Source organism: Mirounga angustirostris, unplaced genomic scaffold (genome assembly GCF_029215605.1).
Source record: "Mirounga angustirostris isolate CCGP_5_RB_7025 unplaced genomic scaffold, mMirAng1.0.hap1 SCAF_17, whole genome shotgun sequence".
NCBI lineage: Eukaryota > Metazoa > Chordata > Mammalia > Carnivora > Phocidae > Mirounga > Mirounga angustirostris.
Genome location: NW_026991725.1, coordinates 32,773,177 through 32,789,441, shown reverse-complemented (window position 1 = coordinate 32,789,441; position 16,265 = coordinate 32,773,177). Strand labels below are relative to the sequence as shown.

The window sequence follows — 16,265 nt, the reverse complement described above, 5'->3', positions numbered from 1 at the left end:
CATACTGGGCACAGAGATTACTTAAAAATAAAATCTTAAAAAAAAAAAAGAAAGAAAACATTAAAGTCTTCTTAATATTTAAATATGATTTAGTCTTTTTTAATATTCAAATGGCACCACAGTAGCTTGCAGCGCCTCAGAGTTATATTAAGTATCAGTTCTATAAATGTGTAAAAGACCAACTAATAAAGTTAGAATAGAATCCCAGATTTCAGGAAGTGTACTGCCTTTTTTTAAAATTTAAAATCAATTAACATACAGTGTATTAGTTTCAAAGGTAGAATTCAGTGATTCATCAGTTGCATATAACACCAGTGCTCATTACATCAAGTGCCCTCCTTAATGCCCATCACCCAGTTACCCCATCCCCCCACCCACCTCCCCTCCAGCAACCCTGTTTGTTTCCTAGAGTTAAGAGTTTCTCATGGTTTGTCTCCCTCTCTGATTTCATCTTATTTTAAGAGTATTGCCTTTTGAGGACAAATTTACATTAATCTTTACAGTACCATATGCCATTAAAATGGGTTCAAAATGCCAATACAGGGGCGCCTAGGTGGCTCAGTCGGTTCAGTGTCTGCCTTCGGCTCAGGTCATGATCTCAGGGTCCTGGGATCAAGCCCCACGTCAGGCTCTCTGCTCAGTGGGGAGCCTGCTTCTCCCTCACCCTCTGCCCCCCACACATGCTCACATACTTTCTTTCTCTCTGTCTCAAATAAATAAATATTTTTTTTAAAGGGGCGCCTGCATGGCTCAGTTGTTAAGCATCTGCCTTCGGCTCAGGTTATGAACCCAGGATCCTGGGATCAAGCCCTGCATCGAGCTCCCTGCTCAGCGGGAAGCCTGCTTCTCCCTCTCCCCCTGCTTGTGTTCCCTCTCTTGCTGTCTCTCTCTGTCAAATAAGTAAAATCTTTAATAAAAAAAGCCAATACACATGTGTTAATGAAGACTGTGCTTGATCATGGATAATTAATAGAAGTTGAGGATTGACAAATTGTTTTTTTAAGTATTAGAGAATTACATGAATGTTCAGATGACTGTGATGATAGTAAAAAAAAAAAGAATGAAGGTAGAACTGTTTATATGCAAAACCTTTTAGATTTTTATGATTGACATTGAAAAAAATTTGAGGTGATTATCAGTTTAAAAGAAAGGCAATAATAAGTCTGTTTATCCATCCCTGATTTATATCATGCATTATAGTATATTTTATATTCTTAATTATAAAGTAAAGTAAATACCCTTAAAGTAAATACCCCAAACCGGGCTTTTAAAAGAAGTTTGCTTATTATAAAAACTTTACATTTCCAGAGATTATACTCCAAACCCCTATCCCTAACCATACCAGTTTTTTTCTCTAAGGGCCCTGCTGAACTTTTATTATAATATTATGCTCTTCATTATAATGCTCACCTAGGGACCATTGGAAAAATAGTGATGCTGAGGTCCCACTCCCATCCAGGTAGTTCAGAATCTCTGGGAGTGGGGCCCAAGCATAAAACCTTTACGTTTTAAAATTCAAGGCAGTTCTAATACATAGCCAGTTGAGACTCACTGATCTAAACCCTAATCTCCCTGAGAGCAGGGAATAGGTCATAACCATTTCTGTGGGCCCAGTGCCTAGCACAGGGTTTGCCCAGAGTGGATGCTTTGTAGAATGAATTTGTAAGTTTGTGTTCTGATTCTATAAGTCTATAGTTTTAAGAGAGAGCTCTGCTAACAGATTCTGTATTTTTGTTCTACTTTCCTGTGAAGGGCCGAGATGGACGAAAAAATGTGGTTCCATATGTTTTATCTGTTAATGGAAATCTGGACCGAGGTGTGCTGGCTTACCTCTATGATTCTTTCCAGCTCACAGAGAACTCTTTTACAAGGAAGAAGAATCTTCATAGAAAGGTGCTTTTGATATTTCAGAGTTAAACTTGGGAAACTAAAAATACATGTTTTTCCATCATATGTTAGTGGGCTTGGATTTTTAACACAAACTGTGAATAGTAAATTTCTTTCCATGCAGGTTATTTTACATTTTTCATTTTTTAGAATCTGGCCACAGGAGTAATAAGCAGGTTCTCACAGAATAGAACAAGGCATTCCTATTGGGTAATCTCAGAGGCATTTCTCTTTGATCCTGGCAGACAGGTAGAGAGCAATCTCTGATTCTTAGCCCCTGAGCCTTTCCCTCAGTGGCTTCCATTTATTTGTATCAGAGTGTTAAGCAGGACTATGTCAGACTAGCAAGACTTGTGAGATTGACCTCTCTGCTTCTAGTCTGACTGCAAGTGGCTATTCACTAGATCACAGGAGCTATCTTTGGGCCTGGGTCAAGGACATGTTTATGGGCCCACAATCAAGAGAAAAGAGGGACTGAAGCTATAGGAAAGAAAATAAATGCCTAAAGAAGCAAGATTTTGGAAGAAACATGAAGGGTCAAAACAGAATCAAGAACACCAGTGGAGGGATTGGTCTTGAAAAGGAGTTATTTGAAAAACCACAAAGGAGAGAAATGATGGTATAGATATAAATAGGCTACCAGGGCTGGTTAGCCTTTGAAGGAAGTTTTCCTCATATCCTCTATTTTCTTAGGGAATTAGAAAGCAGGATTATTAGCTTAAAATGTGGAGGAGTAGAGGTTTAAGTGGCAAGAATTTAGAGTATTCATATTCCCCTTGAATGTGAAAGGGAGCTGCCCCAAATCAAAAGTTGCAACATGTTGAGTCCTCAACTGGGTTTGGAAACCATGAATTTGTAGTATCACTTTGCATAGCTGAGTGATTTATTATGCAGTGTTCATTTAGCCTGATACGCCCATAAAGAAAGTCGCATTATAGAATTGTTCTAGGGCTTGGAATTTATGGGATATATAGCAAACGAGGGATCCTTTCTTTCTCTCATAGCCCACATCCAAATCATCAGCAAAAACCATTTGACTCTGTCTTCAAAATATATCCTGAATCTGACCATTTCTTACCACTTGCCCTTCTTCCACTCTGATCTAAGCCACCACCATCTCCTCCCACTAGCACGGAGTGGCCCTTTTAAAAGGTACATGTCACTTGGCCCCGCTGCTCAGAACACTCCACTAAGCTCCTTGTTTCCTTCAGAGGAAAAGGCAAAGCCCCTAAAGTGTTTTACAAAACCCTTCCCTTTTGACCTCCTCCTCCACCCCCCACCTTACTCACTCTGTTCCAATAGCACAGACCCCTTTGCTGTTTCTAGAAAATGTCAGTCATGCTTCCAGCTCAGAACTTTGTCATTTGTTCTCCCCTTTTCCTGAAATGCTTTCCCTCCAGGATCCAGAACCACCTTTTAAGTCTTCGGTCAAATGTCACCTCAGAGAGACCTCTTACCACCTTATTTAAAATTGCAAACAATCCTCTCCAACCCACCCCTCTCCAGCACTTCCTATCTCCTCCCCCGCTTTTTTAAAGCACTTAACCACCTTCAAATATATTATTTACTTGTTTATTATCTCTGTCCCCACCATGAGGGGCAAGGAGTTTTGTCCCTAGTATCTGGAGCTGTTCCTGGCACCAAGGAGCCATTCAGATGTTGGTTGAGTGGATGGATGAATAAGAGGAGTGGTAGGTTTTGGCAAGAGAAAGTTCAATTGATGAGTCCCATGGCTGGGGCTGGGTAGGGAGGGCAGTGATACCCGGAAGGAGCATCTGGATTGAGGGAAAATGGAGTTGTCAGAAAACGGGAGAGTATCAAGTGAACTTACTTCTGCAGAACATCTATTGGAGAAATCAATGAGCAGCTAGATGACAGCCAGCTGAGTATATCATTACATGATTGATGACCTCAGCTAGCTTCCATTTTCGCACAAAATTTTTATGGTTTAAGAAGTTCCATGTTTGATAGTGCTTGTGTTATATTTAAACAAGATGTGCTATCCTTTCCACCCCCCCCTCTTTAAATTGCTTTAGGTACTTAAACTTCACCCTTGTTTAGCCCCTGTTAAGGTTGCTTTGGATGTGGGAAGAGGCCCAACGGTGGAATTAAGACAGGTGGGTTAAATGAGTTTTAGTATCATGATTTTAATTATAACCATTACTTCAAATAAATGAGTAACTACCGTTTAAAATTTTTATTCATTTGCTTTTTTAAAAATTTAATTCAATAGCTGTGGATAAATACTGTGGTTTATTACAGATAATTTGAAGCATGGTATATAAAAGAAGCTGCATACAGCTCAGTGATTTTGCTGTTAAAGTCATGCTTACTCATAGTTGCCTTTTTCAAATGAGTATGCATAGTTTTGGTAATCAAATATTCGTACAGATGTCTAGTGAATTATTTCTTGCCCACTTACATTTTTAACCTAACACTTTTGATACTTATTGGCATAAGCACAGGTTCTAGATCTATACCTTATTTTGGTTCTTCTAATCTATCTGGTCTAATTAAACACTCTTGAGAAGCCAGGAGGGTGGTTTTAGTTTCTTTCCAGACACCCGTTCAGCAGTCATGCTGGGTCCTGGGTGACTCAGACCCACCCAGCACCTGAGTGAGGACACTAGCAAGATTCACCCAGCTTTCTAAGGCTCCTGTGGAGAGGTCTGGGAAGGTGGGGATAGTGCACTCAGGGGAAGGGAAGGTAGTGGTTTAATTTCCATTTTTCCCCCTGGGGTTGTGGCAGCCTCCCCAAGACCCTTGTAGTAGAAGGTCCTTGGGGTTTTGTTTTGTTTTGTTTTGCTTGAAGGACACAAAAGAACTCTGCTCCCTAAATTTTTGCCATTGCAATTGCAGGTCTTGTTTTGTTTTGGTTTTGTTTACGTATAAGAACATAGTAGTATTTTGTCCCTTGGGTGTTTTTAATTTACCGAAGGAGAGTATGTTGTAAATCTCATTCTGTTTTTAACTTTTTTTTCCCTCAGTGGTAGCATAGAACATTCTGGGTTATGCAAGGGGTTTTGCTGGTTATATACATGGAGATGGAATTTCTGGATAAAATGGACACTTATCCTTAATTTCACTATTGTCAGTGAGATTGTCTCCAGATTGTCTGCACCTGTTTGTATTCTCATGGTGTGGGGGTTCTCATTTCCTTACTCAGGCCAGAGCTACTTCTCTTCTACCTCCCAATAGGAAGAGCAGATGTTTTTGTTGTCAACCACTAACTTTTTAAAATAAAATCCACAATGATGTTTATTTTTCTGTTAACTTCTTAGACTTATTAATATTTATATTCTCACCTATCCCCAGAATATCAAGTACCTTCACACTCATTGGTCTTTCCCTGGGAACTTGTTAGAAATGCACATTGTTGGTCCTCACCCCAGAGCTGCTGAATCAGAGACTCTGGTAATGAGGCAGAGCAACCTGTGTTTGACAAGCCCTCCAGGGGATTCCAATGTCCGCTGAAGTTTGAGAAACAGTGCTGTAGCTCAAGCATGCCCTGCCCCACCCACCACGGCCACCCTCCCCTGCTGGGCCATTTGGTGTTGTCTGGCGACATTTTTGGTTGTCGCAAGTGGGAACGGGAGTGCTATAGGCATCTCAGGGAGGCCACGGATGCTGCTAAATATCCTAACGTCAGCAGTGTGGAAGGGGAGAAATCCTGCTCTAGAGTTTTAGCTCTGGTTTGTTAAGGGTATTTAAAATTTTTCCTTTGGGAGCGCCTGGGTGGCTCAGTCATTAAGCGTCTGCCTTCGGCTCAGGTCATGGTCCCAGGGTCCTGGGATCGAGCCCCACATCGGGCTCCCTGCTCCTCGGGAAGCCTGCTTCTCTCTCTCCCACTCACCCCTGCTTGTGTTCCCTCTCTCTCTGTGTCTCTGTCAAATAAATAAAATCTTAAAAAAAATAAAATTTTTGCTTTGTTTTGCCTCACCATTGCTTGTGAAGAAAACTGTAAAGTTTATTATGTATTATTGTAAAATATGTATATGTATTATGTAAAATATTATGTAATATTACTCATTATTCTGTATTTCCAGTCAGGCTTTGTGTCCAGCATTCCCACTAAAACCAGTCGTTCTCTTCTTGAAACGTTTTCTTTAGTTGGCTTCAGAACACCACTCTCCTCGTTTTCCTCATACTTGTCTGGCTACTACTCTGTTTCCTTTACTGGCTCTTTCTTCTCTTTCTGACGTGGTGGTGTAACCCTGGGGCTCAGTTGCCAGCTCTCAGATGAGCTCACAGTTAGCACGGCCCTTTGCACTTACTGCTTTTCTCTGACAGAATCTGTTTTGGTTTTGTTCCTGTTTTGGAGGATAATGATGATGATAAAAATGCTTATATCTGTTATAAAATTTCCTCTTAGGGAAGATTTGCATTTCGTATTTAGCTTTGCAGTGCTTAATTTCTTCATTTTCAGAGGAACTATGCAATTTATAAGTATACAGTTATGAATTGTAAACAATATGATCACATAACTATAAGAATTTATGCCTCGTGTTAAGGACTGAAAAAAGTGATTTGTGGTTTCACAAAAACAGGGTAGTCATTCTAGCTACTTTTACTTTGTTCATATTTGAACTGTTTGTATTTTTTTCCTCAGGTCTGTCAAGGGTTATTTAATGAATTACTAGAAAATGGAATTTCTGTGTGGCCTGGTTATATGGAAACTGTGCAGTCCTCATTTGAACAACTTTATTCAAAGTAAGATTGTCTTGTCACTAAAATATGTATGTTCAGAGTTTTTGATCATATGTTTCTTTACGAGTAATAGAAATCTCTTCTAAATATCCTTCTAAATAAATGTAAATATATATATATAAAATACAATTTAAAATTATTCCTAACTTTCCCATTTATACCCCATACCCCTAGTTAATTGCTACAGCAGGGAACAATATTCATTGGTATATTTGAGCACATATTATCTGCAAGTTCAAGACTTAATGTCATGTAGTATGTGCACCTGAGTTTATCATTTTATCAGGGATGCAATTATGTATATATGCATTTATTGAATCAGGATTGAGGGAACACGAATGGAGTGCCTTTTCCTTGTTGGTGCTGTGGTTCATTCTGAGGCTGAGTGGAAGATAATTCCATCTCAGACAAGGGACAGAGAACTAGTTTCAGTGATCACCTCTATTCACCCAGTTGCTCCAGACTGATACCTGGATTTATTGTCCTTAACTCCTTCCTCTTCCTTTCTCTCCATCCCAGTTCATCACTAAATGTTGTCAGCCTGCCTCCTAAATAGTATCAGATCCATCTCTTTCCATCCTCACTGCACTATCCACATTAAAGTCACCAGTGTCTTTTGGCTGGATTCTTTTTTTTTTTTTAAGATTATTTATTGATTTATTTGAGAGATAGAGCATGAGTGGCGGGGGGGGGGGGGGGCGCAGAGGGAGAGAGAGAAGCAGGCTTCCCGCTAAGCAGGGAGCCTGATGTGGGGCTCGATCCCAGGACCCCGAGATCATGACCTGAGCCGAATGCAGAGACGCTTAACCGACTGAGCCACCCAGGTGCTCCTTCTGGCTGGATTCTTGTAGTAATCTCCTGATTGATCTTCTGTCTCCAGTCTTAGCCCCTGCTATTTCATTAACTTCCATTTTTGAAGTAATCCATTCTTCCCTCATTTGCGTTTATTTTGTTACCTTCATAGCTTTTTGTGTTGAATATCTATCTTTTGGGTGAAAAGTTGGGAAACTTTATGTTTTTCTCTTCAGTTCTCTAGTAACTTGTTAAAATCACCTTTCAGATGATGTCAGAGGAAAAATAAGTTTCTATAGATAAAGCAATTAATGGTTTCATTATATATAAAACAAAGTGGTGGTGCTTGAACTCTCCAGTCCCTGAGTTCTAAAATCTTATCCTTTGAGTCATTTAAGGATAATTGAGTGAACATTATCAAGTTAGAGTTGTCTTTTGAATGGTAAAGGCTTTATTATCCCAGGATATTTTTAATGAAATATTTATTAAGCATACCTACTATGGTTTTTTTAAAAGGATTTTTAAAAAAGATTTTATTTATTTGGGGAGGGGGTTGCATGCGCGTGCACGCGCAAATAGGGGAAGGGAGAGGGAGACAATCTCAAGCAGACTTCACACTGAGTGCGGAGTCCACTGCAGGTTCGATCACACGACCCTGAGATCATGACCCAAGCCAAAACCAAGAGTCTGTTGCTCAACTGACTGAGCCACCTAGGTGCCCCCACACTTAACTGTGTTTTATGCACTTTGATAACAGCAGTAAACAAGACAGAAAAATTTCCTGTTCTTACGAAGCTTATATTCTAGTAGGACAAAGTAGACAGTAAACAAGTAAACAGATAAATAATTTCTGACGGAGTCCTACGAAGAAAACAGACAATGAGATCATGTATCTTGGGTAAACAGAAAGAAGGCCAGTGTGGATATATTCAGTTATTGCTGAACTAGAAATGATAAGTTAGCATTCTAAGTTATATATTAAGTAAGCATGATTTTGGTATAATTTGTTGTATACAAGATCTTTATCAGAGTAGTATTGTAAGAGACTTTAGTCTAAAGTAATGTTTCTTGGATTATATACAAGTACCAAAAGTCTGAGATTATTCTGAGGTTCATCTATAATTTCACTCCAAATGATGTGTTGAGGTACCAGTGTTTATTTCTTAGATTTTATTTTCTTTTACGATTTTTCATCTATTACAATAAGTCAGAGAAACTTTCTGAGAAATTTACTTTGAATATGGTTCAGAAACTTTAAATAAAGTGTTTTTTGGTCCAACTCTCAAGCCCTGCTTTTGAGTTTTATGACTCTGGAAAGTGGCCGGATTCTAAAGTAATTAAACCTGGTAACATGGTGAATTTACAATTTATATTTGTGCTCATGTATTTTGTTTAACTACTTTTTTCCTTAGATATGATGAAATGAGTATCCTGTTCACAGTTTTGGTTACTGAAGCTACTTTGGAGAATGGGTTAATACATCTGAGAAGTAGAGACACCACAATGAAGGAAATGATGCATATATCCAAAGTAAAAGACTTTTTAATCAAGTATATATCATCAGCTAAGAATGTATAGATTTTAATATTTGTGTAATAAATATTCTCCTTTCCTAATTTGATTGTCTTATATTAACTTAGATTTGTTTTTAGCCCCTTCACTCTTATGAAGTGGACATTTTTGGTACTTTTTTAATTCAGTTTTTATTACTTATATTTCTTAATGGATTACATTCTATCAGAAATATGTTCAGCTACAAGAAACAAAAATCCCGCTATATTGGATTAAGCAAATTGTAGTTTGTTTTTCATAACAAGAAGTCTAGGAGGGTAGACTGTCCAGAGCTAGTATAATTGTTTCCTCCATAGTTAGTGACCCAGGCTCTTGATACCTTTCTGTTCTACCATCTTGGGTATGTTGGCTTTTATTTTTATACTTGCTGCTTTGTGGTCACAGGGTGGCTGCTATTTGTCTAGCCTTCTTGTCCACATTCTAGTTAGGAGGAAAGTCAAAGAGACAAGAGCTAACCAGCCAAAACTCTTCCCTTTTTAACTGGGAAAGTAAAAACTTTCCCAGACATCCCAATCAGAAGACTTGTTTACATTTCATTGGTCAGAGCTGGGTCACCTGGTCATCCCTAGGCCAGTCACTGCCCAAGGGAATGAGAATATCATGATTTATTTGGATCAAACACAACTTCTGCCTTAGGGCTTTGGTGGTGTCTTACCCCTTTGAAATGGGTTTTATTATCAGGGAAGAAGGAGTCTTTACAGAATCTGCCACATGTGTACTGTCAGATATTGAAGATTAACCTGAAACTAAACTTTAAAAAATTAGAACATTTATTGATTTTTGAAAAGCAAGATAAAATAAATGGTAGGTGGCATAATCTAATATTACAGTGTATTTTGTGTCTGGTTCTAATAGGTACATTTAAAAGAAATCTTTGAACTTTCATGTGCTGCTTCTGTTTGTGTTAATTATACTATCGTTACTCACCTGACAAAAATTCCAAACAGAAAAAGAATAGTATAAGTAACCCCAAGTGCTATCACCCTGCCCAGTAACCATCAACCTGTGAACATCTTGCCTCATCCACCCAACAACCATCCTTCCATATCAGTTTGAAGCAGATTGCAGCTCTCACTTCATTTGTAAGTATTTTATTTTATTTATTTATTTATTTTTAAGATTTTATTTATTTATTTGAGAGAGAGAGACACAGCGAGAGAGGGAACACAAGCAGGGGGAGTGGGAGAGGGAGAAGCCGGCTCCCCGCAGAGCAGGGAGCCCGATGTGGGACTCGATCCCAGGACCCTGGGATCATGACCTGAGCCGAAGGCAGTCGCTCAACCGACTGAGCCACCCAGGCGCCCCATTTGTAAGTATTTTAGTTAAGAGTCTTTTGTTAACCATTATCACACCTAAAAAAATGAACACTAGATGGTATTAAGGAATTATTGACAATTTTCTTGGATGTGTGATAATGGTATTATGACTTTTTAAAAAAATGTCCTTATCTGAAAGAGACACATACTTAAATATTTTTGAGTGAAGTTACATGATACTTGAGACTTGCCTTAAGATTCTCCAGTTTAAAAAAGGTGGTGGAATATAGATAAAAAATAATAGTATCTCTCAGTTGTTGAAGCTGGGTGATGAGAACATGAGGGTTCATTGTATTACCTTTTTATTTTTGTGCATGTTTGAGAATTTTCATAATAAAAAGTTTTTAAAAACCATTTCTTTAATATCAGATATCTACTCAGTTTTCAGTTGTCTCATAATTTCATAAAATTGAAGTTGATTGTTAGGTCTTTTAGTCTCTGCTTTTTTAAGAAATTGGGCTGCTTATTATGGGGTTTGTTACTCTGGATTTTGCTTATTGCATCCCCATGATGGTTTAATCTGTTCCTGTCTATAATTTCCTGAGGATTTGGAAGTTAAATCCAAAGGCTTAATCAGTTTCAAGTTTAATTTTGGGGGACAAGATTTTTCCTAGGTTGTTGTGTTCTATCAGGAGGCAGTACTGTCTGGTAGCTTCTCTTTTTGGGGATGCTAGCAATCATTGATCAAAACAGTGATATCCTAATTCTCTTTCTTCCTCATTCATTAGCTAGAATACTTCTGTAAAGAAAAGCATCTCATCTATTACTTGCTTAGAGGTGTGAGTGAGGTAGGATAAATGCAGATTTGTTTCCTTTAAAGTTGTTCTCTTTGATGTTCAAATTGTCCTATCTTTGGCCAGTGGGAGCCTCTTCAAGTTGGCCTGGAGTCCTTTTGACACAACTTCAGTAGTCTTTTTTTTTTTTTTTAAAGATTGTATTTATTTGATAGAGAGAGACACAGCGAGAGGGAACAACAAGCAGGGGGAGTGGGAGAGGGAGAAGCAGGCTTCCTGCCGAGCAGGGAGCCCGATGCGGGGCTCGATCCCAGGACCCTGGGATCATGACCTGAGCCAAAGGCAGACGCTTAATGACTGAGCCACCCAGGTGCCCCTTCAGTAGTCTTTAATAGCTTGTATATTTCAGAGTTTCTGTAAGAAGTCCTGGTTCCTTTTAATGGAAAATGGTATTTGGAGGCTGTATCTGAGTACTGGGGATGCTCATTGTTAGAAGGTGGTCTTTGTTTCTAGGCCTTTTCAGATGTGTAAATGTGTGTGTGTGTATTTCCCCCTGAATTAAAAAAGTCATGAATTCACACCAGTACTTTATATTCAAATTCAGCACTGCAGTGTGTGTGTTTGGGGGTGGGGGGTTGTTAATCAGCTTTGTTGGGATAAAATTTATATTCAATAAACTTACTTATTTTAAATGTACAAATTATGAGTTTTGACAAATGTGTAACCACCACCACCACAATGACAATATAGAACATTTCCATCACCCCAAAAATGTCCCCTCATGCCTTTTAGGACTGCAGGGCTTTTACTTAATCTCTTTTATCATACATCTGTATCTCTTCCATTCCAAAATCCCAGTTCTCAAGAATACTGAGGGGGCTGGGGCGCCTACGTGGCTCAATCCATTAAGCTTCTGCCTTCGGCTCAGGTCATGATCTCAGGGTCCGGGGACCGAGTCTTGCATCAGGCTCCCTGCTCAGTGGGGAGCCTGCATCTTCCTCTCCCCGTCCCCTGCTCATGCTCTCTCTCGCTATCTCTCTCTCTCTAGTAAATAAAATCTTAAAAAAAAAAAAAAAATACTGAGGGTGATAATATAATTAGAAAACCATGGCCTACAACTGGTCATTTGCTTGATTTCACCTTAATTGTGGCAATCTCAGAATTACCATACCAATATGACCACCATATGTCAACTTAAAAGTTTAAATTTCAGGGGCGCCTGGGTGGCTCAGTCAGTTAAGCAGCCCACTCTTGATTTCAGCTCAGGTCATGATCTCAGGGTCTTGAGATTTATATATTTATAAATATATAAAATCTTTTCTAAAAAAAGTTTAAATTTCATTTTTATAATTTAATGATAAGAGTGTTCTTTTTTTTTTTTTTTTTTTTTTTAAGATTTTATTTATTTATTTGACAGAGAGAGACACAGCGAGAGAGGGAATACAAGCAGGGGGAATGGGAGAGGGAGAAGCAGGCTTCCCGCGGAGCAGGGACCCCGATGCGGGGCTCGATCCCAGGACTCTGGGATCATGACCTGAGCCGAAGGCAGACGCTTAACGACTGAGCCACCCAGGCGCCCCAAGAGTGTTCTTTTTTAAAAAAAATTTATATTAGAGAGAGAAAGAGCACAAGCGGCAGAGGGAGAAAGAATCCCAAGCAGACTCCGCACTGAGCACAGAGCCTACTGCTGGGCTCGATCTCACAACCCTGAGATCATGACCTGAGCTGAAACCAAGAGTCACAGGCTTAACAGACTGAGCGATCCAGGCACCCTGCTGTAAGAGTGTTCTTGAAGGCATTTGTTTGCTATGTTACACCACGTCTTCCTGTAAGGAAGCATGGGAGAAATTTCTCTCAGACAGTTGTGCTTCTCCTGGCCTGTTATTATATGTGTTATATGTTTGTTCATTTTGTTCATTCAAAGAAGGCTTTTTTGAGCACCTAAGTCCCAGGGACTGTAGGTACTGGGGATATAGTGGTGAACAAGATAGACCTTTCTAGGGGTAGACAGGTGGGAACAGACACTAAGCAGGTATGCTCATGGACAATTTCAGGTAATTTCAGATAGTGATAATGTTGTAGGTAATAGAACAGGATGATGTGCTAGATCATTGCTGTAGTCGTGTGCTTTGCCTAGGTGGTCAGGGAAGCTCGGAGGATGTGACCTTCAAACTGAGGCTGAATGATACAAAGGAGCCAGGTATGTGAGGATCTGGGGCAGAGCATCCTGGACAGAGGGACTAGGAAGTGCCAAGGCCCTTAGGAGGGAGAAGGTATGGAGTGACCAAGGAGCAGAAAGCAGGCCAGGGGGGCTGGAGTAGGTGAGCAGAGGGGAGATGAGTAGAAGATGAGGTCAGACAGGTGGTCAGGACCCACAACACTTAGAGCCATGGTGGCCACAGCAAGTCTTCTGGAAGCCACTGGGGCAGGAGGGGATGGTTTAAGTAGACAAGGGACATACTGTTATTTTGAAAAGATTACTGTGGGAATGGGATGCAGAGGAGTAGGAGGGAAGCAGGGAGACTCGTTAAGGAGCTCTGACAGGTGATGGCGGCCAGGACAAGACAGGGAGCAGTACCCTTCTTAGACCTGGCAAGAGGAGCCCCTGCGCTGGGCCCTTTTTCGAGCATCCTGCTCTGGCCCTTCTCCGTCTGCCTCCTTCCCCACAGGATGTTTGAGGGGCCAAGAAGGCATGCTTGGAGATCATTGTAGTCCTTAGGTGTCTAATTTTTCTAACCTGTAAATCAGTTACAACCTCTGGTATGGTGTATTGGGGAAGAGTTGAGGGCATAGTCCATGTCCCTCAAAGGTGGAAAGGAGAAAGGAAAAAACATTGAGCTTCAGGCATCACAGAACTGTTGATCATTCCTCTGGTTAGGTCTCCTTTACATCCTTCCTGAGAAGCATCACTGAGAGAAGGCATTCTCCTCCGGTTGTAATCCACCAGCCCTGGGAGCAGAAGGGGCAGCTAGTCCTCCCCGCAAGGCTTTTGTGCTGCCTGGTATTACCCTGCAGGTACCACCTTTTCCCATTTTTCTATTGGATTATTGGTGGGTTGGTTTTTTGTTTTTCAACAATTTGTAAGAGCTCATTATATATTATGGAACTTCAAACTTCATCTGAGATGTGGGTTCAAAATATTTCCCCTACTTATTCTTTTGGCTTAGCTTATTTATTTATTTTTTTAAAGATTTTTATTTATTTATTTAACAGAGATAGAGAGAGAGCACAAGTAGGCAGAGCGGCAGAGAGAGGGAGAGGGAGAAGCAGGCTCTCTGCCGAGCAGGGAGCCCGATGCGGGGCTCAATCCCAGGACCCTGGGATCATGACCTGAGCTGAAGGCAGCCGCTTAACCGACTGAGCCACTCAGGCGCCCTTAGCTTATTATTTTTAAATGTAATTTAAAAATGAGTCATCTAATTAAATTTAGCAATTCTTTATATCTTCTGAATTGTGAGTCATACCTAGAAAAGCCTTCCCCTCTTAAAGATCATTTTTAAATTCCTCCTTTTTTCTTCTAGCACTTCTGTGGCTTTATTTTTAGGTATTTTAACATTTGACCTATCTGACTTTATTTTGTTGCAGAGAATGAAGTAGGGGGTCCACCTTTTTTTAAATGTGATTCTAAAGTTTTTACACTATGTTGAATGGTCCATCTTTTCCCCACTGATTTAAAATGCCATATTTTTCATTCACTGAATTCCCATGTGTGTTTAGATTTATAGCCAGACTTCCGGTCCCATTCCATTGTCCTACTTGTTCAGCCATATGCCAATACCACACTTTAAACATCATGGTAGCTTTATAATGTTTCCAAACCTTACATACACATCCTTATCCCTCTCCCCTGCCTCTGTCATTTATGTTTTCTATATCCTTCTTGAATCCTACACCCTTTATCTGTGTTTACTTTTCTTCCTCAAGTACATCGTGTAGTTCTTCAGTGAGAACGCAATTGGAAAAACCTCTTTCTCTGTCTTTGTCCTAAAATGTCTTTATTTCACCCTCAGTCTTGATTGAAATTTTGGCTCATGTAGAAGATATTTTGAGTGGCCCTCTTAAACCTCCTTCCATTTGGTGGGGTCGGAAATCTAAAAGCATTACCATTCCCTTACTGCTGGGGGACGTATGGTGGTGAATATCTTCTAATCAGATGCACATGCTCAGGACCCAGAAAGAAGGGAGGTGGTGATGGTTGCTGAGAAGCAGGTGGCAGCAGCAGCAGAGCTCCACGTTCCGTGTCTGGCCTCAGGTTTCGGGGCCTGAGGCTGTGGGGGTAGGTAGCTGCCTGGTCTCCAGATAGTAAAAAAACCTACAGATAAATTATTAAAGTGGAAGAGAGAGTTTAGTGAGGTTGCTAAGGGATACAGAATCAAACACAATAATATTGATGGTGTTTCTGTATATCAGCATGAAACAAAAACACAACTTATCATAGCATCAAAATATCAAGTACCTAGGAATAAATCTAACAAAAGATGTGTAAGATGTTTATGCAGGAAATAATAAAACACTCTTGAGAGAATCGAAGAAGACACAGTGAGATATTTGTAGTTCGGAACACTCACTATTCTAAAAATGTTAATACTCCCCCAGTTGATCTATAAATTCAATGCAATATCAATCAAAATCCCTATCATGTTCGGGTTTTTTTTTTTCTTTAAGAAAATAACAAGCTGACTCTTTTTTTTTTTTTTTCAAGATTTTATTTATTTATTTGAGAGAGAGAGAATGAGAGACAGAGAGCACGAGAGGGAAGAGGGTCAGAGGGAGAAGCAGACTCCCTGCTGAGCAGGGAGCCCGATGTGGGACTCGATCCCGGGACTCCAGGATCATGACCTGAGCCGAAGGCAGTTGCTTAACCAACTGAGCCACCCACGCGCCCTGACTCTTTTTTTTTTTTAAGCTGACTCTAAAATTTAACTGGAAATGCAAAAGGTCAAGAATAGCTAAGACATTCTTAAGAACAAGATAGGAAAATCTGCTTTTTCAGTTATCAAAACTTACTGAAAAGAGTATGGTACTGACACAGGAGAGATAAGTAGAACAATGAAACAGAATCTAAAGCCCAGAAGGAAACACACATGTATATGGACATTTGATTTGTGACAAAGATGATACAGCAGTTTAGTGGGGAAAGGACAGCTTTTCAGTGGACAGTGCTAGCGTTGGTGATGTTCATGTGTGGGAGCGGGGAGAAATAGGATGCTCATTTCATACCACACACAGAAACGATGCTGCGTGGTTGTAAACCGAA

At 40.0% G+C, this 16,265-nt stretch overlaps 1 protein-coding gene across 6 annotated transcripts in view; it reads left to right on the top strand.

Annotated features, from left to right (window-relative positions):
* POLG2 (DNA polymerase gamma 2, accessory subunit) overlaps positions 1–16,265 on the top strand; it is a 35,295-nt gene that overhangs the window by 10,092 nt on the left and 8,938 nt on the right. Inside the window, exons 5-9 of one of the 6 annotated variants that reach the window (XR_010408731.1) lie at positions 1,753–1,893; positions 3,924–4,004; positions 6,497–6,597; positions 8,799–8,916; positions 9,814–10,040. Coding sequence is in view for 5 of the 6 variants with exons in the window: in XM_064583485.1 (XP_064439555.1) it covers positions 1,753–1,893; positions 3,924–4,004; positions 6,497–6,597; positions 8,799–8,916; positions 9,814–9,921 (549 nt within the window). In the remaining variant the exon portion in view is untranslated. Of the gene's footprint in view, positions 1–1,752; positions 1,894–3,923; positions 4,005–6,496; positions 6,598–8,798; positions 9,003–9,813; positions 12,451–16,265 lie in introns of those variants that run through there. The other 5 variants (XM_064583485.1, XM_054510747.2, XM_064583487.1 and 2 more) reach the window with 5 other exon arrangements.